This window comes from Gambusia affinis, linkage group LG10 (assembly GCF_019740435.1).
Source record: "Gambusia affinis linkage group LG10, SWU_Gaff_1.0, whole genome shotgun sequence".
NCBI classification, from domain to species: domain Eukaryota; kingdom Metazoa; phylum Chordata; class Actinopteri; order Cyprinodontiformes; family Poeciliidae; genus Gambusia; species Gambusia affinis.
Genome location: NC_057877.1, coordinates 16,885,356 through 16,908,822, shown reverse-complemented (window position 1 = coordinate 16,908,822; position 23,467 = coordinate 16,885,356). Strand labels below are relative to the sequence as shown.

At 36.8% G+C, this 23,467-nt stretch overlaps 1 protein-coding gene across 2 annotated transcripts in view; it reads right to left on the bottom strand.

Annotated features, from left to right (window-relative positions):
- Positions 1–4,736: 4,736 nt before the first annotated feature.
- The window catches only part of negr1 (neuronal growth regulator 1), a 168,476-nt gene continuing 149,745 nt past the window's right edge, over positions 4,737–23,467 (bottom strand). For both annotated transcript variants that reach the window (XM_044129575.1, XM_044129576.1), the window contains one exon: positions 4,737–8,647. In XM_044129575.1, the coding sequence (XP_043985510.1) occupies positions 8,547–8,647 (101 nt within the window). In that variant the 3' untranslated portion in view covers positions 4,737–8,546. The remainder of the gene's footprint in view (positions 8,648–23,467) is intronic.

Below are 23,467 nucleotides of genomic sequence, written 5' to 3'. Positions count from 1 at the left end.
GCTTCTTCGGCCAGCACTTTGAGATGCCGGGGTAGTGGTGCAAGGGAAACTAATTCAGAGGAGCTGCAAACAAAAAAGACATTGATGGCAGATTCACAAAACTCTTCTTTTATTCGTTAAAACAGAAAACTGTCAGAGTGGACAATGTTTGTCTCACATGAGTTAATCCAAAATACTTGGTGTTCTTTTAAATGCTGTAGGAGGCAGTATGTCAACAATGTTGTGCAAATATTATTTTACAAACAACAACGTTGACATACGACAACAACCAGTTGTTTTGTTTGAACTTTGATTTGAGTTGAAGCCTGATTCTTAAAACTGCTGATTGATCAAAATTATTTGGATTGTAAAGACATTTTCTTGCTTTGCCTTATTTATGGGAAAAATGACAGGACAGATATAAGTAACATTTTATGAAAACAATGCCAGAGGTTTATCAGAGGGACTATCGTAGAAGAAAATATCAGAAATTTGTATGAGTTGTGTTTATGATAATAAAAATAAGTATAAAACTGACTCAAAGCTGGCTTAATTCTAACTAATGATCAATCAAATTTTAATAAGGGTCTCACATAAGAAGAGACTTGTGATAGGTAAGATCAAAACTCTCAAGACCTTTGCAAACTTCTGGATGATCCAAAAGATCAAAATCAGTAACAACCATGAACCAGTAACAACCAGATGCTCCATACAAGAATAATGACAGCAGAATTGAAAAAACAATCAGAGGAGCTGTCAAAGAGCCAAGAAAGTTTTAGACTGATCCTGGAGAGTTTTAGAAATATCTGGAATAAGCAGGTTGAGTTGTTTCTGAGAAAATGAAGTCAACCACTATGGAAGCTTACAACACAAGACTCCACTGGAGAAGAAAACATTTGAAGAAATGTACAGGGTCGTTGGTGATAGGATATATTTTTTTGTATTTTTCCAGGCTGCTTAACACAAAAGTAGTGCACAGGACAGTGATGCTAAATACACAACCATGGAAACCTTCTGTTGAGTTTCTTCATACAAGATACATATTGAATCTGTTTATTATCTATTAAATATTTTTTAGAACAAGTCAAAACTGATTCTTTGTATCATTTCACTTCATTTGTTTTGATATCTACTATATATCAATTAATTGGATTTGTATAGACATCTGGCATTAATATTATGCTAATAACTGCATTAGAAAATGTTAATTGGGAAAAAAGCTGAAAAGTTGGAAAATTCTGTCAGCCATTGAAAATTTTTGTTACCGCTTTAAGATTTAGAATAATACATGGCAGCAAGGAAACTAGTAAAACTTGGGTTAAGGGATTACACTAATTGATAAAATACTTTAAAGGCACATTCAGTACAATACCTGTTGAGCTGATATTAAAAAGCCACTAGTCAGAAATGCATTCAAGCTAAACAGTGTAACTAAAAGACATTGTAGTGAGGAGTGATAAAAATAATATTATGAGGCCATTACAGTTACAGTTACAATAATAATAATAATAATAATAATAATAATAATAATAATAATAATAATAATAATAATAATAATAATAATAATACACATTAACATGAATATTTAAACATCTTCTTGGTTTAAACATGGAAAGTAGAGGGATATTATTTTTAATCTTCTGTCAACTGGGAGCATGAGGCGAGGCAGGACTCTCTGCAGGTGGGTGGCACGGCCTCTTTTCAGCCTGCACATCACACGTCTTTTTTTCTCTCTCTCTCTGAGGCATGCCACATCCAGGATGTCTAAGTCAAGAGACGATTCAGGTCATAGGACACTTGAAAGCTGTGCACTCTTTTTTTTTTACGGTCTGATCCAACTCAGGTGCACTGTGGGATGGATGGAGTAAGCAGTGGCTTATCTTTGTAGAGATCCCACACGCTGAATGATGCTCTTGAGCCAGTAAAGATGATGCTGAGTAAACGGTGCTTGATCCTTCTGTATGTGCCGTGGCATATGGCCATCTGAGCTCTAGAATGTGCAGACAGTATGCAAAGCCAGAGGGAAGAAAGCATCAGATATGCATGATCCTACACAATTTAGATGACTTGATATCTTCAGGCGCCAACTGCAACACACTGATATGTCCCTCAGCTTAGAGCACTTTGAGCCAGGAGCTAATTGCTGGGAAAGTTGTTTTGAATAATAAATATTGATTAAATTAATGGGAGAAAAAAATAATAGGGTTATTCTCTTATAGCTTAAAATATGGGCTTTTTGTAGACTTACTCTACACTGGGCCCTGTTTTCAATTACAGCTGTTTGTGGTTTGGACATAATAAGTCATCTGATGCAACACTGGTGGTAGAGAAGAAATTAAGGTGTTTTTCTTGTCTTATTTTTTTTTTCACAGGTAAATATGTGGTTCATGTCTTTTATGGGCCATATAGGCCGCCTGGATATTTTTGCTGAATTTATGACTGAGGAGATGTCAAAAGTACTAGCGAAAACTTTTGCCCCATTTTCAAAACAACTTTCAGTATATCAAAGCTTTTCAGTTCTACTGTATGATTTTGACTTTAAAAAAATCCTCATGGCAAAAAAGAAAACACCCAATCTTATCTGCTCTATCGGAATAGGATTCCTTTGCTCTAAAAGCAAGAGAATTTTCCTTTTAGAAATGTGATCTTGAAAACTAATCTCAAGAGGAAACCCCCCCAAAAACATAAGGTACACAATTACATGGTGGTAGTGAGATGTTACTCGTTGCCATAATGTGGAACTTTTATTGAAGACAATGTGACTCAGGAACTAAGTGAATACACTTTCAAAGATAAAAATGAGTAAATAAAAAAATCCTTAAAATAAATTAACTCTTAATTGGAGAAACAATTTGGACAGAAAAAGTCAGCCTTCAGTTTGAGCACTTTCACAACATTTGAGTAAGACAAAATCTAAATTAGCAAATAATTAGCACTATTGTTGGTAACCCTTTAAATATCTTTAAAATACAAGGCTTTAATAAGTATAAATCTGCCCCAAAATATTTCCACTAACTGAATGTACTCAGATTACAGTTTAGATTTTTCTCATTGCTTTTTCTTGGAGGTCTCATGAAACTACAAGAAAACAAGTAAATTGTTAATATCTTAAAACCAGAGATGCTGCCACCTCTGCTCGGTTTCACCCTGCAGGTTTCACTTGTTGTTTTCAAGTTGAAATGTCATAAATTTTTTCACTTAGTTTACCTCATGAAAATATTTTGATTTTAACAATAATATTGAACCACTCAGCATCAGACATGATTATATTAAGATTTATAATGCAGACTAAGAAGTTCAAAAGATGCTTTAAATACAGCCAAATATTGGAGCTGAATTGTCGTTACCAAGTTTTACTAAACTGAAACTAAAATGTTTTATAATTGGGATTTTTTTTATGATAGACAAAGCATATTTATGAAGTAGAGGAAACATTAGCATGTTTAAATAAAAAAAATAAAATAAAATAAAATCTGAGGGTTACGTTTGGATCTAGTCTCTTTTGCTTTGGAAAACTCTAAATAAAATCCAGTTTAACCAATTACCTGATGAGGTCACTTCTTAGTAAATAAGAGTCTGTCTGGGTGTAAAATGGTTGCTGTGTAAATCCAGCTGTTCTGTGAAGGTCTCAGAGGTTTGTTAGACAACATTAGTGAGCAACAGCATCAAGGAACACAGCAGACAGGTCATGGATGAAGCTGTAGGTTTGTTTTACTTCAGTTTCTCACTACTTTCTGGTGGTCTATCATATGAAGTTTGAGGATTTATTAGGACAAAATATGAAATACTTTACTTTTGCAAAGCACTATAAAGGTGAAGAAAACGTTAGCATTGCAGCTACAGGAAGTCCAGCTTCTATTTGTCAACCAAATCTTTTGAATTACTTCATTCCCAGTGAGTTGTCTTAATTTCTTAATTTTGCTTCCTGCATTTAGCTCATTAGAATATCATGTTTGATGAAGTTCAGCTAGTATCCCCTTCTCCGAGTTCCTGATCTGAACCCCTTTCTGTGTTTCTCAGTTACTGTGACAAATAACCAGTGCATGATTTTGTGACTTCTAGCCAAGTCCAAATGGATTTATTTTTGCTAGCAATTTCTCCTTGTGAGTGAGATAACTCTCAGCCAGTTGTTATTGTGTTATGCCTAGTTCACAAAACAATATTTTTATGTCGACTTTTTCCAATTTTCCCCTTCTGACAATCTTAAGGACGTCCCAATTATTGGGATGGCTCTTAAGATCTTAAGTATATTCAACATGTCGGATTGTCTAGGCTCCATACTGCAGTATGTGTGTGATGTTCCCCGAGGGCAAATGAGAACGCTGCCTGATGAATGTGATGTGTAGCCAAGCAGAAAGTGAGGTGATTGAAACATGGAGGGGATTCTAAATAGAAGACAAAAAAAGGTCTAATGGATGTTGGAGACAACTTCTTCCATCATTCTTGGCTAATTGCAGTCCACAATTGTTTCTTCCCCGTCGGCCATGCTTGTTTACTCTAAGGTCAAGTTTGGTCTTGAGAGGTTTTGTGAGATTTCCTATCAGATATCTGAATGTTGATGAGTGAAGTCATTTTTTACCGTCATGCCAAATGCTGAAAGTAAAAAAAAAAAAAAAGCTAAAACATAAGCAGGTGTTTTGATTCTGTTCTCATGGGGTCAAATTAGCAACAGGGATGCTGTCTCACTATCATTTATTTGGCATCACCTATGAAAACTGCCTTTTACTGCTCATTAACTCAGATGTGGGTTTACATTGTAACATGAAGACTTTTATTGCAAATTATATGGATTCGGTAAAAGGGACTTGTTAATACCATATTCAAAAAATAATAGTCAACATCCAGTACATTTCAAATGGAATACTAGCATGGTCTTAAATGCTCCAACAAGCAACCAGCATAACTCCAGACTGTCACCACAATGTGCCACAACAATCATTATCATTATAACTCAAGAGCAAGTTGATTGAAAAAAGTAAAATAAAATCATATACAAACAGCCTGGTGATCTGTAGAGGTATGTATTTTCAGACCAGGTTTATGAAACAAGATTTTGTAGAAGAACAAAATAAAAACTTCTTCCATTCATTAGAAAGTGTGAAGGTCTGTAAAATGGCCACCTTTTAAAAACACGGGTTAATTTTGAACATGCAGCACAACCATACTCTCTGCACATCGTCAAACACGCGAGTGTGTGAAAACTAGGACTACACACTGGCTCTACAGATCAAAAGGTACCTATTTTCTCCAAATATACACACATTGATTCTGTTCTATAATACTGATATACTGGTTCACACCCTCTGTTTCAAAAAGTAGGTAAATTTAATTGCAAACATTGTTCTTTTTAAACATACCTAAATCAACAGCAGTCATGGCATCTAAAGAAATCTGACGACATTAGAAACTATGCCATACTGTGTCTCATTCAAATAAATGTCACATATCCAGTTTTACATGTTTCAAAACGTAGTGTTTATACATCATTTTAATAAAGGAAGAGAATAAATATACGTCTGAACCATTTCCATTATACTTTAACATTTAAACAAAATCCTATGGTGCAATAAATTTATTGGTAAAACAAACTGAAAATAATTTCGGTACAAAAAGAAAACAAGTAACCAAAATACCACCATGTAAATAATGACAGTGTTTGTGCTTTAAGTCTTTTAACCGCGATGGCTATTGTTCTACAGATTTTCAGTCACCTCTGAAAATACTCTGTGAACCTGATGGGTAAGTCCCTCAATTGTTGGATAAAATGTAACACATTTTAAATTCAAACAACCACACAAACATTTTAACCTCAACCAAAAATGCAGCATCTGTATCTGAAGAATCTGATTCATAAAAAAAAATAAAATAAAAATAAATAAATATTTGTGAGGGCTGTAATTATCCCCAGCATAATTCCTTATACTCAAAGACAAGTTGAGTGATCGTTACTGAATATTCCATCATCAGGGAGGAGGAGAACCTTGGTGAGAGCTTCTGGAAGTGTCTTTTAGGAGGAAAGGTAAATGTATGTATATGGGTATATTAAGGCATTTCAGTATCTGATTTAGTGATGGGGCTGAGAGTACAATGCCTTCCAAAAATAGCCATTTTCAATTTTTTTCCACTTAAAAACCACAAACCTAAATGTGTTCTATTGGAATTTCATGAGAGGAATTAACACAAAGTAGCGCATAATTATGAAGCAGAAGTAAAATGATACATGGTTTATAACAAGTGAAATATCAAATCTCAAAAGTGTGGCACGTAGCTCCTTTCACTCTGATAGTAAAATAAATTTCAAAGCAGCTAAATGCTTTCAAATGTTCGCCTTTGAAAGCATTTAACCTCAGTAAAAATCCAGCAGCTCTGTAAAGGCCTCAGACATTTGTTAGAGATAATCAGTGAACAAACTGCATCATGAAGACTAAGTAACATATCATACAGATCAGGGAGAACATTCTGGGTAAGTTTAAAGCAGAGCTAGGTTATATAACAAAGCACAATTCAAATCTCGTCTGAGAATGGTAAAATATAGCACAATGGCAAATGTTCCAGGACCTAAAGAGACAAGCGGGCAAGAGCCCGTGGCAACAATGGAGGAGCTGCAAAGATCCACAGCTCCACATAGAAAATCTTTTGACAGGACAACTATGTCTTGAATTCAACAAATTGGCCCTCTATTGAAGACTAACAAGGTTACTGAAGTATTCAAGGACAAATTAATGAACCTCTCCTGTTTGGCATTTAAGGGAGACCAGAAGAAGGCAAAAACATGAGGTGAGAACGAAGAGAAAGTAATGGGCTACATGCAAAATGAACACACTGTGTCCACTATAAAAAAACGATGGTTGTGGAAGCATCTTGCTGTGAGGAGGCTATTCTTCAACAGGGACAGGGAACCTGCACAGTTCTGTAATAACTTTGTACGAAAGAACATGTAAATATTTCTGTCTGTAGATGAAAGCTCGTAGGGCTCCAAAATGTTGCAATTGTTTTAGTTTTAATTCTGAAAACCAAATCATTAACTTTCACATCATAGTTCTGCACTACTTTGTCTTTGTTTATCATGTGTTGGTTTTAATGTATTGAAACAGCATAAATACACTCAAGTTTGTGGTTATTATATGAACAAGTGTAAAAATACAAAAGTGGGTTTTGATACTCTTGCAAGGCATTGTACTTAGGAATGAGGATGGTGCTCTTACAAGCTTTCCTAAAAAGGAAATGGAAAATCTGCTCCATTATTTAATTGGGTTTAAACTCTAATAGAGACTGATTGTCTCTGTTCACCCTTGTGGTGTGAGGGGAAAAGTGTTCAGAGTCTCAGATTACTTTTTGTTGGGGGGGCTGATGGAGGGTATTGTGCTGCAGAGTTTTTTTTTTTTTTTTTTTCTGATTTGGTTATCCAAATATTTTTGGTAAAACCTGCAGCCAAAAAACAGTATGTTGCTGCTGTGTGATTTCAGCTAGAAAGAACCAAGGTAAAAAAACAACAACAAATGTCTCTGCTCTGTCACCTGCAGAAAGATACTTCTTTTAAAGAACTGCAATCTTTTAAACAGTTCAGCTTGAGCTCTGCGTTTTCCTCCTAACTGAAGCAAACTGCTGGAGCAATCAGAACAAGCATGACGAATAGGCTGTAGTACTGTCTGTTGAGAAAAATGTAAACAAAAGCGCAGCGATGTTCCTCCATTCATACTGTACAAAGTCATGGTTCATGTTAATGCTCCTGGTTGGATGAGCGAAGCTGGTCCCACGTTCAAACAAAAGCCTATACTATATTAAAATATAAAGATACGATATGTTGCTACTTTGACTGCTGCCTGATCAAAGCTGCTAGGCAGGCATGGTAAATGACGGACCCATTTCCAAAATACAACAAAGCACACCTTCAACACTGTTTATCCACCTACTGAGTAATCATGGCAACACGGGTGCCGAAAAAAAAAAAAAAAAAAAAAAAAAAACCTGCCTTTTTTGTTCTTTGTTTTTTTCCTCTTTTTTTCCCCCTGTATTTTTTAAGCTCACTCTATAATCAAAACTGTTATTGTTAGGAATCTAAATGTCTTTCCTTTGTTCAACAGCCCATAATACATTCAATACAACATTGGTATGGTAATCTGTGTTTTCAGAGACTTGGCACAATTGCTTCTTTTGAACCATGTACAAAAAAATGAATGGAAAAGTTTGCGCCATCGCCTCACAGGAGAAAAAAAAAAGCATGAAAGTAACTCGTTTGAGAGGCTGTTCATAAGACTGGAGGTGGGCGTGAGCACTAATTCACAACATGGTCAGTTAATCAGAAAATAAAATAAGAGAAGAGAAAATTAGAATAACAATAAAAAATAACATCATAGCATTTACATGACAGAATTTTCACCAAAAAGCAAATAAAATAAAATAAAATAAAATAAAAAATATATTTCCCCCACAAAAAAAAAGAAGCTGATTATTTCCCCACCTCAGCTTTCTAACAAACAGTGCCAGATTGGATTTCAGCCATCAGCAATGTCAAAAAAAGGATTCATAAATGCTCTGGACAGTCACTGTGTCTGCGCCGGCCTCTGCTAGTACACACTGATGAAGGAGGAGAGAGCCAGGACCAGGTATCGACAGGCCAGCGGGACATGGGCGCTTCCTGTGCTCCCATAGGGTGCAGTGTTGGGTGCTGTGGGCAGGAAACAAGAGAAGCTCTGATTAGTTTTGATTGCACTTTCACTCTTCCACACCCGTTATTTCCAAATCCACAGCAGGCTTGGTTTGAAGCTTACAAATGAGAATAGCAAGAGTGGCAATTTACAGAACCACCACCACCACTGATTTGAGCTGGTTTGTGAGAGGAACGTTACAGAGTTATTCACAGGACTGAAGGTGAGTTTAATACTTATACCTTTCTGTGCAATCAATGTTTTAATGCTTTAGCTGTTTGCAGACCCAAGCTAAAGACAGTTTACTCTGAAAACTGAACAAAAATAAACTCATAATAACTAATATTGCACACACAAAAAAAAAATCCAAAGCAATGAAAATCAGCCTCTGAACTGTAATGTATAAATATAGCAAAAACCTTTAGGTAAGATTTTTAATGGGATTTGAAAAAATGACAGAATAAAAGGGAGACTTTTGTTGTTTATTGAATAAAAGTGGTTGGAAGCATGTGTTTATTCATTAACTGCATTTTGTATTATTGTGTGAAAGTCACCAAGACATTTTCACATGATTATGGAACCTGACTGGACCATTTTTCTTACTGTCTCTGACATATTTAGCTGAGGAATGACTGACAGCTTAATTGACTGGACAGGACATTTTGTCCTGATGACATTCTCAGGGTCAAAATATTTTTGTAGCATTCTAGCACATTTACTTTAACCAGGGTACATTTTGATTTATCAGAATAGACAGCATAAAAGGAAACTATAGATATTGGCCAGCTTGACTTTTCCATGATCAAGATATATAGCTATATATATATCGATATATATCTATATGTATATATATATATATGTGTGTGTCTTTCCATGCATTTTGCAAATCAGCTTGTTACTGATAGATATTTTAGAGCACATGTCAAACTCAAGACCTGTGGGTCATATCCAGCCCACCATAACTAATTTCTATTTCTGTGGCCCTCTGAGCTAGAGAACCAAAGAAATAGGACTATGGTTCTCTAGCTCGATTAGACGGTCGACTATTAGAGACTGTAGTTCTCTAAATGGTTGTGTACTTAAATATTACTTTATCGGTCAAATCAAATCAGTTTTCAGTTGTATAGGGTCACATTACATCAAATGGAAAATATGTTAAATATTTAATAACAAATCGAATGCAGAGAAAGCTATAACATTTTAAGTTTGTTAGTTGGTAGTTTTATGTATGCATTATACCACAACAGACCCTTTGAGGACATCCATGATCTTAATGTGGACTGAAATGAAAATGAGTTTGGCACTCCTGTTTTAGAGGATTTGAGTTTAAATTATTGAAAGACTCACATATTTGCACTCAAGCATAGCAGTCAGTATCCACATGTTCACAAGGTGTAGAGTGGTTGCAATAACACCATCCACTCTGGATGAAACAGACATTTTCTGAATGTAGACCTCTCACAGTTTCTTACCCAATTAGATGTGACTTGGTTGTGTGATCCACTGAAAACAGTGTTTTAAGTATTGCTGTATTGAAAGTGGAGTAGGAATTCAGTCTATATTTGTCATCATAGATGTCAATTAAATGTAAAATTTTCTTTAAAAATCACTATGTTCTTGCTTTCTCTGGTATTCCTGAATGTGTCCCCAATGTTACAATGATGCTTGTCCACCAAGATGAAATGTTACATTCTGTGACACATTATAAACAGAGCTGCTGCTGCTGTGTGAGTGAAGATAGTTCATCATTCTTATTCATCATTTTCAGATTATCCCACTTGAAGGTTTCCCAAAGAGTCCTTAAAGATCCGAAAAAGTCAAGAATCTGGTTTTATACTTTTTCAGATGTGGATAGAAATAGAAAAAGATCCATCACTGAGTGAGGAAAAATGTTTGAGTTCATACAGTGAACTACTTTCTTTGATGTTGAGTCAGTTACTGGAGATTTTAAAAATCAAGTCAGGGGAACCACATAGATACAAGAACCTATTTAAAAAGAGTCTGCTTTTCAAACATGTCTGTTGTTCATTCAGAGTGAGAGAAAGAGCCAGAATTTTTGCAAATAACATTTGGTAATTTTATTGTTTTGAGCTCTTGATTTTTGTCAGTCTTAGAACATGCAGGATTTAAAAATAATAGGAGTGTTTTAGGAATCTCATAGTCAAGCGAGATGATGAGGCATCCCTGTAGACCCTTCATGATGGAGCTTGACTTTAGTAAAATAATAATCATAATAAAAATAATATAGAAGTTGCTGGTTTCAAATATAAAGGCTGATTAAAGACAGTCATTTTATCTGTTTTCTATAATATCTACTTATGCTGTTGTCTATTGAATGGCATTAGTAGAACAAGGAATACTTTAGTTCAGTCATTATCGCATATGCTTTAATGTTCTATTTTCTATTTGCTACCTATTTGTTACCTCCATTCAGGGACTCAACTGCTTTACTCAAGAAAATGCATTTCTTCCCTGTATCAACAAGTATGAATTTTCTTTGTTTTCGTTTACTGTAGTTTATTTATAAAACTGGATGAATTATATATATTTCTTACAGTGATCAAGGATGTTGTTGGGGCTCTTCAACTTTACTTAGCAACAGCAAGGGTAAAGTTGGTTCTTTGGATCGTTAAAGTCGCTAACCTTTACTGTAGAACATACAGATAGAGATCAGGGTTTTGCAATGCTAAATGTGCTAATTATCCTAATGATTAAAATAAGACTGTAAAGCAAGTTTAAAATGCCAATGATGCAATCATTTCTTCTTAAAAAAATAGCAAAAACACAGTGGTATCTGCTGCTAATATAAATAATAATGATTCTAACACTGGTAAGGCTGTTCCTCTAATGTTCTTTAAAAATATTATGAGTTTGCTTATATATATATATATATATATATATATATATATATATATATATATATATATATATATTTCATATATATATATATATATATATATATATATATATATATATATATATATATATATATAAACAGAGATCAGACACTTTTAATATGGGAGAAATTCCCTCATCAAGCGGACAAAATGCTTACACTACTTTCCAGCTGCTACGACTGTTGTTAAAATGTGACACCTCGTTTTAACCCGACTTGAGATGAAGTAGGCAGAAGTAATTGGAAACGTGTCAAACTGACTTTCCTTCCATCTCATCTGTTTTCAGTTGTGAGTCAAACACATATTCCCCCTTTTCCTTCCCCTCATATTGCTGGCCAACAGACCCCATCAGAGGAGAGAAGGATAAATGAGGGCAACACAAGTTCCTTTCTCTCACTGCTACAGAAGGAGGCTTTTGTTTTGTGCTGTTTGTGTTTCTCTGACCAGCGGACAGCCACGGTAATATGAACAGGTCTCTCAGGGGAGCTACGTGTGGTGGACAGAGAAGTAGAGGGCAGCTTTTCATTTGGAGGGGCTACTCGGCTGCCCCTATGCCCCTTCTCCCCTCAAAGCCCCTCCATCACAAATACACTCTTTTAGCCTGCGGCTCAATAAACCCCACCTCGCGGGTTACAAAGAACACTCTCCATCAATGCGCACATATACCTGCGTGTACAGGTCACATGCATGCCTGCACACGGAGCACAGCAAGGCGGCGCAAACAGGCTCTGCTGTACCAAGGGAAATCATGTGGCGAACAGCCCATATCAGCAGGGCGCCTCTATTTACACTGCCAGGTAATTAGTTCACAATGTACAGTAACTCCTCTGAAGTAGACTATGTGTGGCACAAACAGCAAAATAACTTAACACGCGCTTGCGCTCGAACAGCGCAGGCAAACACAAGAGATCCTGGGCAGATAGTTCGTCTCTTTGTGTTTGTGAGGTCAGAAAATGACTCGCGGTTGTTTCTCTTCAGACGAAGATTGTTATCCCACTGAACAATGGCTACTGTGAAGCATGTTTTTATTTAACTTGTGTGGGTTGTTATTAGGGCAGAAAATGTCTGTTACAGTATCAAAATAAACAGGATGATTAAGAGATTGATTTTGTCACCAACACAATAGCCTGCTGAAAACAGTGTTCAGAGGTAAAAAACACAACAAAAAAACCCCTATAAAGCAGATCCCATTATCATCTGACATTGCTCTGCTTTTACCTGACATTTTCAAGCATTATTTGTCAGCACTGAAGTTGTTTACCTTTTTACGTTGATAACATGGCATGCTTGGCAGATGGAAATGAATACAGGACCACATAAGGGTGCAAATTTTGATGATTTAGTGGGATGCATGGCTGCCCCTCTTTCCTCTCTGCCTTTTTATCTTTGTCTCCCCTTTCTTTCCCCATCCTCTCTCTTTGTATCCCTTCTCTCTCCTCCTGTCCAGAGTACAGGATAATGACACAGTTTTCCCGGGCTGCGAGAGTGAGCCGAGGAACGGTAACCATGGCAACAGCTCCCGTCCTGCTCGGCCGACCCGCCGTACCTCGAGCTCGAGTGCGCTTGCACAGAGCTGCCCGTGCTCGAACAAATCTGTTAACGTCTGTTTCCGTGTGCTTGTGTGCACCTCAGGTGGCATGGTGGGGGTGAAAAAAAAAAAAAAAGCGAGGCAGATTTCACTATTTCTCTACTTTGATTTCTTATCTGATCAGTGTCAGTGCAGTTTTCCGGTTGCAGGATTCCCTTTCATATCTCCGCTTTTCATGCAGCAGTTTAAGACGCTTGGTAAGTAATTACTGGTTCACTGGTTTGGTTTGCAGTGACAGGCCTGGAGAGCGTAACAATAAACCCCTCAGTGCTTCAGGAGAGGAAGAGGTAGGTGATGCTGGTGCAGCTGCCCCCACACAGCATTTAAGTTTCGAGGTGTTTAATATCTCCCGATGTCACTGGAAAGAGCAGGAGCCTCCTTTTGTTTTGACTGTGTGGGCTGCAACTTGCCACTTTAATTAACTCCCAAACCAGGAACTGCCTGCTATGCCTTCACTCTTCTCATTAACATGAAGGTAAGGAGACAGACCCACAGAAACTGAGAAAGAAATAAAGGGAGATAGAAGCAGCGGAAGGATTCATCAAAAGAGACAGAACTGGGAAAAATTAGACATTGATTGAAAGGGGTTCAAGAATGGAGCTGGCGCACCGGTGTCTGGCGGACACAAGAGGAGAAAGAAGAAGAAGAAGAAGAAAAAAAAGAAAACAACACGAAAAAGAGTGAGTGGGAGTGGGCTCTGCTTCTTTGGAGTTAGAATTTAATTGCCATGTACATCAACACCAAGTTACAATAACGCACCAGAATCCCAGACAATACATCACAGAGAAACCAACAGCGTCACAAAGCACCAATGCAGGGAGGAGAAGCAGCACTCCAAAGGGAGAGCAGCAGAGGAGATAAGTGGAGATGAAAGCGACACGCTTCAATTACTGTTTTGCAACAGAATTAAAATGGAAAAAAAAAGAGAAGAAAAAAATAACTATAGGCTTCCTAGCTGAAGTCATCTGAAAATTACAATCAATGGTTCTTTCCCCTGAATCTGGAGAGCAGCTATTAGCTTTATATAGCCTGCTGAAACATGAGCCGCATTTATCCCCCCGTCCTTGTTCCCTTTCTCCGATGCCTCCCAAATCTACGTCAACAGCAGTTTTGTCACCCACATATCATATGTACAACAAATGCCAAGACCCTGAACTTCAGTGACTGTTGAAAAAGAAAATGAATCAAACAGACATTTGCAACAGTGACATAAAGTGCAGGTTTTCTCTTACACCATGCTGTTATACACTGGAAAATCCTACTTTGTAAAGAAAATGTGTGCTGCTTCCTTGCCTTGCTTTAATTTTTACATGAATTTTGTACAACAATACATTTCTTTTTTAACAAATCATGTTCTATTTTGACTACAGCCCAATAAAGTCCTTATTTTGTGGATAAAAAAATACAGCTAGAAAATACAGCTATTGACTATTTGGAAGTATAGCTGATGACAATATTGACCAATAAGTAAAGAATGCTCATCCTTAGTCAACCCCAATATTTAGTTGTTGGTTAGGAAAAAAAAAAACTGTTAACTAACATTTTAATCTGTGATAAATACTTTTAATAAAGCTGTTCAACTTAATTAAAAACAATTTTACTTGGATTTTTGTTTATGCTGTTATGATAGAAACATGCATGTCAATTAATTGATCAGATTCTTATAACCTTAAATAATATAACATTGAAATTGAAGAAAAAAATAACTATATAACATTGTTTTCATAATGAATACTGGAATTTTGCAAAAAAAAAAAAAAAAAACAACAACAAAAAAAACATTTTAGGTTTTGCTAATAGTTATTATTTTTACAGTTACATACATGGAAATAGGACAGACTGCACAATTTTAGAAAAAAAAGAAAATGTCTTTTTAATGATTTTACAATCATGTCCATTATTTGAGTACCTGCAGGGTTTACTCTGAATTTACTGGTGTCATCAAATTAATATATTGTTTTGTGTATTTAATGGTACAGTTTGTTCTGTTTTTAAATTACATTTTTCTCATTTATTTAATTATAATTGATAGATTTTTTGCAATAAAATGTATTCACATGTGACTTGTCTTGACTTGGTTAACTTCAAGAATGCCTACTTGTTTCTGGTAGGTTATATAAGCACCGGAGCATTTCCATATTGCTTTCTGTTTCAGTTTATTTATTTATTTATTTATTTAGTTAGTTGTCTCCTCTAAGCAGGTTTTTTTGTTTTAGCAGTACAGACGTGGTAGCCAGCCAGGCATCATCCTAATCCCCCATGGGCAGCTTCAGAAAGGGCTCGTGTGAGCAGGAGTTGGAGGAGAGGTTTTATGTCCTTGACCATCATTCAGTGGCCTCTAGTCCTCCCCTCACAGATTCCCAGAGGAAGGCCACAAGAGACGTTCCTGAGCCAGAACTGATCCTATACACACCATGGTGTAACTCGGGCTAAATCCCCCTACATGCAAGGTTCACAGCAGCCACCAGGAGTGTATCTAAGGCACATAAAAGTTGTCTTGTCTAGGCCGTGTGCTGCTGTTTGGTGGAGAGTATAAACAAATATCATGCAGCACTTAAGATCTACAACAAGGAGCAGCAAAATATTGAAATGATACGGCAAGCTTTATCGCCTGCTCAGTACTTAAAGAAGGAGCATGAGAGCACTTCATGGAAGGTGATCAAGACATTTCCCATGTCTTACCTCACTTCAACCCCATTGACAGTGAAATACAACCTTCCCCTTCACCATTCATCTTGTTGCCTCTTGCCAGTAGCAGGCTGCCATATTAAGTTGGCGCACAATTGACTCGCCATCCCATCAGCTCATTCATCCATTTCTCTTTCTATTCCTTCTGTTCTTGTACAAGCAAAGTGTTCATCATGACCAAATATGATGTTCAAACTCATCACCTCTGTCTCCCGTTATGATTACCACAGAGTGCTGCTGCACAGAGTTCTCATTCACTCACACCTTGGAGCTCATTAGCCCCACCAATCATTTGTATTAGTGCTAGTAATGAAAAGCCTCCATTAATAAGATGGCCTTCAGAGATCATTTACCCTCTTGTGCCTCCCAGCACTGTCATATCCTCACAGTCCACTCCCCCCGTTCCCCACATCCCGTTACCTGTCGGTTATCAACACCAAGCAGAACGTTTTTTTGGGCTGGCTAGAATAGCTCCTCTCAGCATCTGTATCTGAAAGGAATGAGACTGAGCAAGTGACGGGTCACCTGATAGCTCACTGAGTGAGCTGGAGGCTCTTGAACGCAGGCAAGCGCTGGCCTTCAGCTTGACTTAATCAACACCTCTGTGGGGTATCTGGACACTTGAGAGACCTCTGCACAGTGTAAACGAGAGGGGTAGATCCTAACTGAGGAGACATTTCCACCTTTTCTACAGTTACTGATCCTTTCCCTACTGATTAGCTCATCTGTTGTAATGCACCTTCTCTCCTCCTCCTCTGACTTTTTTGGGGGTTTTTTTGTAAATGAATGTGTCCTTAGAGACAATCTGGGACTTTTTACCTCATTGCATCTTTGATTCAAGAACATGCTTTCTGCAGGTGTGAAAGCTGAAACTACGTTCAACTTTATTAATCATCATAATCAGTCCCTCAACCTGTAGGAAAAATTAATCATTTTCTCTGAAGGATTAATTCTCCAACTTTTCTCTGGAGTGAAACATTTTCATTGGAATTTATTGTTAACAAAACAATAAATAAAAGAAGAAACAAAAAGTAAGTTAAATAGAGAGATTAAAAAAATTCTACAGAGAACAGCTGCAGGGCAAAAAATGCCAAGATTTCAAGTCTAATACGTAAAAAATGTGAGGGGTAGTTTGGAAGGCATACAAAATGAAGAAATTTGAAAACAGTGGTCTCAAACTGCTTTTCTTAATGACCAGAGTCCTGCAACTTTTAGATGTATCCCTTGTCTTACAGACGTGAATTAAATGGTGAAACTGCCTTTCTAGCATGCAGTTGCATTCTACTACGTACTACAGAGCTCTGCTAAAACAGGTGCCTAAAGCAGAGAGATAACTAAAAGTTGCAGGACACCGGATTAACAACTACTTTGCTGTACTGTGCATATTTGTGAGTCACAAGTACTCTGCATACATTGTCTGTTGGGCACAGCGGTGCAGCGGTAAAGCATAAAACCAGTAAGCGGAGGCCTCACACCTTGACGTGGCTGTCACGTGTTCAAGTATCAGCCTGTTGACCGTTGCTGCATGTCTTCTTTCAAAATCCGCTTTCCTGTCTGACCACTGTAAAATAAAGGCAGGACGACATATTTAAAAAGAAAAGATTTCTTAGTCGAGCATAGCAACGTCCTTCATTTCTTCATTTCCCACAAATTCAGCCATGGTAGTAAAGGAGAAGGAGGACCAAAGTTCTTTAAAACTTCTATTTCATTCAGACGCTCTTCAAAGTTTGACTCCATTTTGTCCACAAGATGGTACAGATTCTCAACATCTATGAGCTCGGTGCTGAAAACAAAACAGTTCAATGTGAACACTGTCTCCAGCCAAGCAGCTTACTGTGTGACACAGCGTATGCATTTGAGGTTATACAAAAATGACTTCCGCACAGAAGTGTCAGGCAGACATGCACCTCAAGTATGTAAGGAGCTCTGGGGAGAGAAGTAGACCATAATATGTGGGAGCCTTTATTGTGTCACCTTTCAGTGATTCTTTGAACACAACCCATCAGGGTAATAAAATATGCATATTTTGAAGATGGAGCTTGGTATCCATATGGGATGAGGAGATATTTTGAAATACTTAAAGAAAGGCAATTAATGTATGTAAAAGGTAAGATCTATGGATTTGTCCTCACTACATAGAAAATTAGTCAACTTTCAAGTACTATTCTTTATACCCCCTTCTGAAACAGAAATGTTTTTTTCTTCCACCCGGCCCGTTTAAGATATTTTTCTATAAATCTTGAAGATAAATAATCATCAACATATTCTCTGGAAACCAAATCTCAAGAGTACAACACAGCATGCTCTGAGACTGTTTTTAATCACAGCAGATCCAACAGCATAATAACTCCATGACTTTAGCTGCTCCCACTAAATCTCCTTAATGTTCCAGGTTTAATATAATGCACAGGGATGCAAACAAATGGCGTCAGCATGTTGTAAGTTCCCACATTCCCGTTTTCTTCTCTCACTCTCTGTGTAATAATCTCACTTTCATATTTGCGTCTCTCTCCCCAACTCCCTCTGATAATTCCCCATGCCCCCATTTCCTCCTTACTCTTTTTAATGCTTATCAAGGTTTTATTTCTCTGGAAGTCCAGCCGTAGGCTCGAGTATTTTGCTGAGTCAGGAGGCTGCCTGGTTTCTATGATGTCAGCGACAATCTAACCAGTTATGAGGAAAGTCTTATGACAAGGTTGAATCTCTGTGAGCTTTTGCGTCGATACACTTTCTGTCGGCTCTCGTGCACTCATTTCTTTCACCTGTAGCCATTCGTTGTCACATCGATTCCCAGCTGTAGTGGACATGGGAATATGATAAAACAGCTTCCTTTTGTCAATTTCCATTGAGGTCCTGATAAAACAGCACAGCTGAATGTAGAGGGGTAAGTGCATTTTCTTCATGATATATATAAGATAACTTTATCACTGCATACTGTCTGGTTATCACTGTTCACCCGAGGCTAGTCAAACCTGATTGAAATGTGCTCATGCCGAGCGTCTCAGTACAAGCACATGGCCCTGCTGCCAGTATTTGCTCAGTTGGTCACACTATATGCAGAGCAATCTATAATTTTCCTTCATACTTACCTTCCTTGAGCTGTTAATTGATTTTTCTCAGATCAATTCTGTGGTTTACAGAAATTGGTGGAGCAAAAGGGGTTCAATCAATTGCAGAGTGATTAGCATGTGCAGTGGATTACTTTGAACTGAAGGACTGCACAAGAATGGAGGCTGAGCGGATGGCAGGCACCATTCAATGGAGGCACTAGCCCCGTCTTTACATTTCATAATGTTGAGTCAAAGTCTACTTTTAAAAGCCTACGCCCACAGGTTGTTTGAGTGTCACACATGAAATAGCTCTTTATTTTGCCAAGATAGATCCTCATGCAGTGAAGCCACTTTCCCCACCTAGTTTCAGAATGCTTGTGGGAGGTTCAGATAAAAGTTGCAGTGTCCTAAAGTAATCAGTATTGAGCTGGATGGAGATTCTTTGCTGTGTTTTAAGAAGGCAGAGGCTTTGCACACACACCATCAAATGTGTAGTCTGGTATCTATGTGTACGAAGACTTTAATTTCACAGGAATCTATCAGTTTAACAACACTAATAAATATAAAAATCAATGGATATCCTGCTACTAAGTTAGGAACAACCCAGAGGACAGTAAACAAAACAAAACAACGCAGCCCTTGTGCTAATTATGTGACCCTCTTGACACTGAAGAATGAGAATGAATCCCTTTTACACTGAAACTAGCAAACTAATTGTACGGTTTGTAATTAATTCTTAATACCCTCCATCTGTCATGCTGGAAATGGACTGCATGAAAAAAGGCTAAAAACTAAGTCACCAATGTCAGCCGGAGTTAATTTGGCGTCTGTATTTAAGGCATAAACAGGGAGGGGAGTTGAAATGTGTCATAGTGAGGCACAGATTCTGACATGAATAGGCTCTGACTGCAGATGGGAGGAACAAAACAGGACAGATCTAGTCATGTGCGTGCAGTTATGCACACAGTAAATGGGATTTAATTGAAAACATTTAATTCAAGAAAAGTACGAGGAACATAGATGACATGTAGCTTGCTTGAAGTACTCTTTAAAAAATAATACTAAAAATCCTAAAGATCCTGTTAATATGTTTTTCGATGATATCCTGTATGCAATTAGATAAATTTTAATGTACAGTTTTATGTCGAGGTGTAAAGTGATTTTTTTCTTGGGAAATATAAATATATATAACCTGTGTGTTACATATGCAATTTAAAACTCCCAGGGTGATGCATTTCAGAGAGAAATAAGTTTGATTTTAAATTACCACTCTACCATTATTAGTGAAGATTAATTTGCCAACTTAAAATTTATGTAAATGACTTTAAACTGAGCCTGTAGTGCTCTTTCAAAAGATACTTTATCTGCAATTCGTTTAAACTCACAAGGTCCTTTGAGTGTAGCTCTGAGTGTAATAATGGTGCTTGATGCACATTATCACAAATTGTTGGATCTAAAAATTCATTTATCTTTTATTATAAAATGAAAACTTTATGCAACCAATGTGTTTTTTTAGCTGGATGGAGATTAAAAAAAATGTGCCCTGTGTTGCATACTGTATGTATTCAGCATAACACAGTTCTTTTGAGAAGTTCACAAATCATTGAGAGGAATCACACAGTTATGGCCAGTTGGGGGGAGTGCCTGTTTCAGAGGCGTTCAGAGAGGATACCAATAGACTACAAGAGTTAAGACAAATGTCATATCCTGTATACTCTATCTCAGTGCACATTTGGATTTTGAAGCTGACCAATAGGAGAGAAGCTGACTCTGAATGCCTGCCCATCAAGATTCTCTTAAAAGGAGTCTGAAGGAAAACATAAGAGAACATCAGGAATATATAAAAGGCATCTGTAAATAAATGAACAAGGAAGAAAACAGGAGGGAGAAAATGCAAAAGGGGAATATTACAGGTGAAATAGTGAAAATAAATCAATGTATAATTAAAAACCTTACAGTAAGGAAAAACACTTAAATAAATACTATATATATCAGCAACGTCTAATTAATTTGAATGTTTCAAAATCTAATATCTCACATATATCTTTTATAACTTACATGAAACTAAAAAGTTAGTATTTTTTTTGTATTTTTTTTAGTCAAAAGTACATTTGAGTTATAATTTCATAAGTCTTCACATTTACACCTACAACCTAATATGACCATTGCAACAGAACCCATAGCTCTCAGAAAAATGCATCATCCAATTTTACCATCTGAAACACAGTTGAGTTCATTTAAGGGTGTTAAATGGAAATGAGATGCTATACACAGAAGCAATATCTTTCTGAGCGCAGCCTCCGTTTGCTGCAGAGGTTAAGCTCCAATTTTGATGCTTCAAAAACAATCAAAAGAGTTCAAGAGCACCTAGGTTGAGGTTGTTTGAAACACTAAAAAAGCAGTAAAATAAAAGTAGCAAGTATGTTAGAAAGTCACATCCAATTTTATGTGAGTGGATTCCAGAATTTAAACTGCTATTTGGAACTACTCATCTGTGTGTGCCCTGGACAGTCACAATAACTCTAACACTCCAAAATGTTTAAGCTTTATGAATAAGAGACTGACAATAACTCAAATGTGTGAGATCCCTAAAAAAAAGCCCTAACCCTTATCTGCTTGTCTGTAAAAACCCTCCACTCTAAATCCACTTTAGCCTTCCCTGAGTGAGCTCCATCCTCTCTACCACACTGACACTATCGATGTGCAACTGTAACTGCTGCATAAATAACAGAAGCGACGAGGGTGACATGCTTTTTCATCTTTGACTATAGGATCAGCGAGAGCAGCTCCCAAATCTATGTGTAGACCGTTCTTTATGTTCTTGTTTTTCGCATGAGGTCAGACACTATTGACTGGAACCAGTGAGGGGAATAAGCCTGCATTTACCAACAAATTGGTCCCCTGGATTGACCTCTGGTTCAACTTAGCTGGATTTCAGGACAAGGAAAGATCAATACATTTGGTCAAAGACATAAATCTCACTCAGTCACCAGAAATAGGGCAGACAGATTTACATTTACATACAGTATTCATCATCAAGTTGACTTTCTGCCCCCATGGCAGGAAATGTGAGTGTGGGAAATGTCACTTTAATTATACTGCATTCATAACATTAAGAGCAATTACAGCAGAATGTAAAGGGTCACAAAGTGCCCATATAAAAGCGACTAGTGTCATGTCAAGAAAATAATGACCGAAGTTACAGCAGCAGTTTTAAAATGCTGTTTTATTGGCTAGTAAGAAGCCAATTACAGTCTCTGTGCAGTATCAGCTCTAATTTGTCCAAGTACAATGTGAGGAAAGAAAAATTATCCAGGATTAATTGAATCTGCTCTTTTCCATCAAGACTTCTCACAGTGTTAAAGTTTGGTTTTCCATAAGTAAAGTTCTTTTATTCAAACAAAGCTTATCAATGTGTTACTCGGACGTAAATGTGATGGTAAAACAATGCTCTTTTTAACAAAATATGCTCTGTGGGTCCAGCTTTGATGCTAAACCATACAGTGTTTTTCAGAATGAATAACAATACCAGTCTGTCTTCTTTTGTAAACGCTGACGATTCTCTTCACTTTTCAGCATTCAGCTTAATGCCTTTAAAGCTGAATCAAGGACAATAGTCTGTCTGGAATTCATTGAATTTGCCATGGGAAAATTCTATGAAAAGGAACAAAATGCCTTAATCCTAACCAATAATGCTATGTCTCTGTTTTTCAAAATCCATCTTCCCCTTTTTAGAAGATACCTAAATGCCACAAACCTCCAGGTTTCTGTGAATGTGGCTTTCATGTCTTTATCAGGAAGGTCCCCTATTTATTTTATAGCAAAAAAAACCCCAACAAAAAATCTAATTGAAATTCGGGTTTTAAAAACTTAACTAAAAGCTGACTGACATAGTTCAAACTCACATTATCAAATAGGGGGGTAAATATACGCATCGCTCACAAAATGGTAGGAAACAAGACAGAGGCTTCATGAGAACAAGAACAAACAAGAATTAGTCAACATGTTTGGGAAAAGATGACCAATTACCATTATTGTTCACATAAATAAAGTACAGGTTTCCCACGTCCATACAAAAATGTCACAGGCTTAAATCCTCATCCTTTCATTTTCAGGTCTTCTAAAATGTTTACGATGCTAACAGGAATTGAATAGACTGCTTTGATTTGGCAAGAATATTATATTTTAGTATTGTGATCTGCAAGAACTATCACCACCCCTACTATTAATTCACCTGGCATGGTCAGTGAAGTTCATACCTGTCATTTTGCCTGATATCTTAGGCAAATCTCCCTGCTGATCACATATACATGTGAAAAGAGCTACTTACCAATTACATCTTCTACAACTGAGCAATATCAAAAAACCCTAATATTTAAAATAATTTTACAAATAATATCAATATCTACCAAATGAACATTCTGTTTTATTGGATAAATTAATACACAAAAGACAAAAAAAAAGTTACATTACTGGTTAAAAACATGTTTGGTGTGTTCAAAAATTTTTCAGAAAGTGGACAAATAAATTTAAATTATGAACCTCTTTCAATATTTTGAGTAATATCAACCAAATAATACCATTTTAGCAATGGCTAAACTTTGTTGATTCTTATAA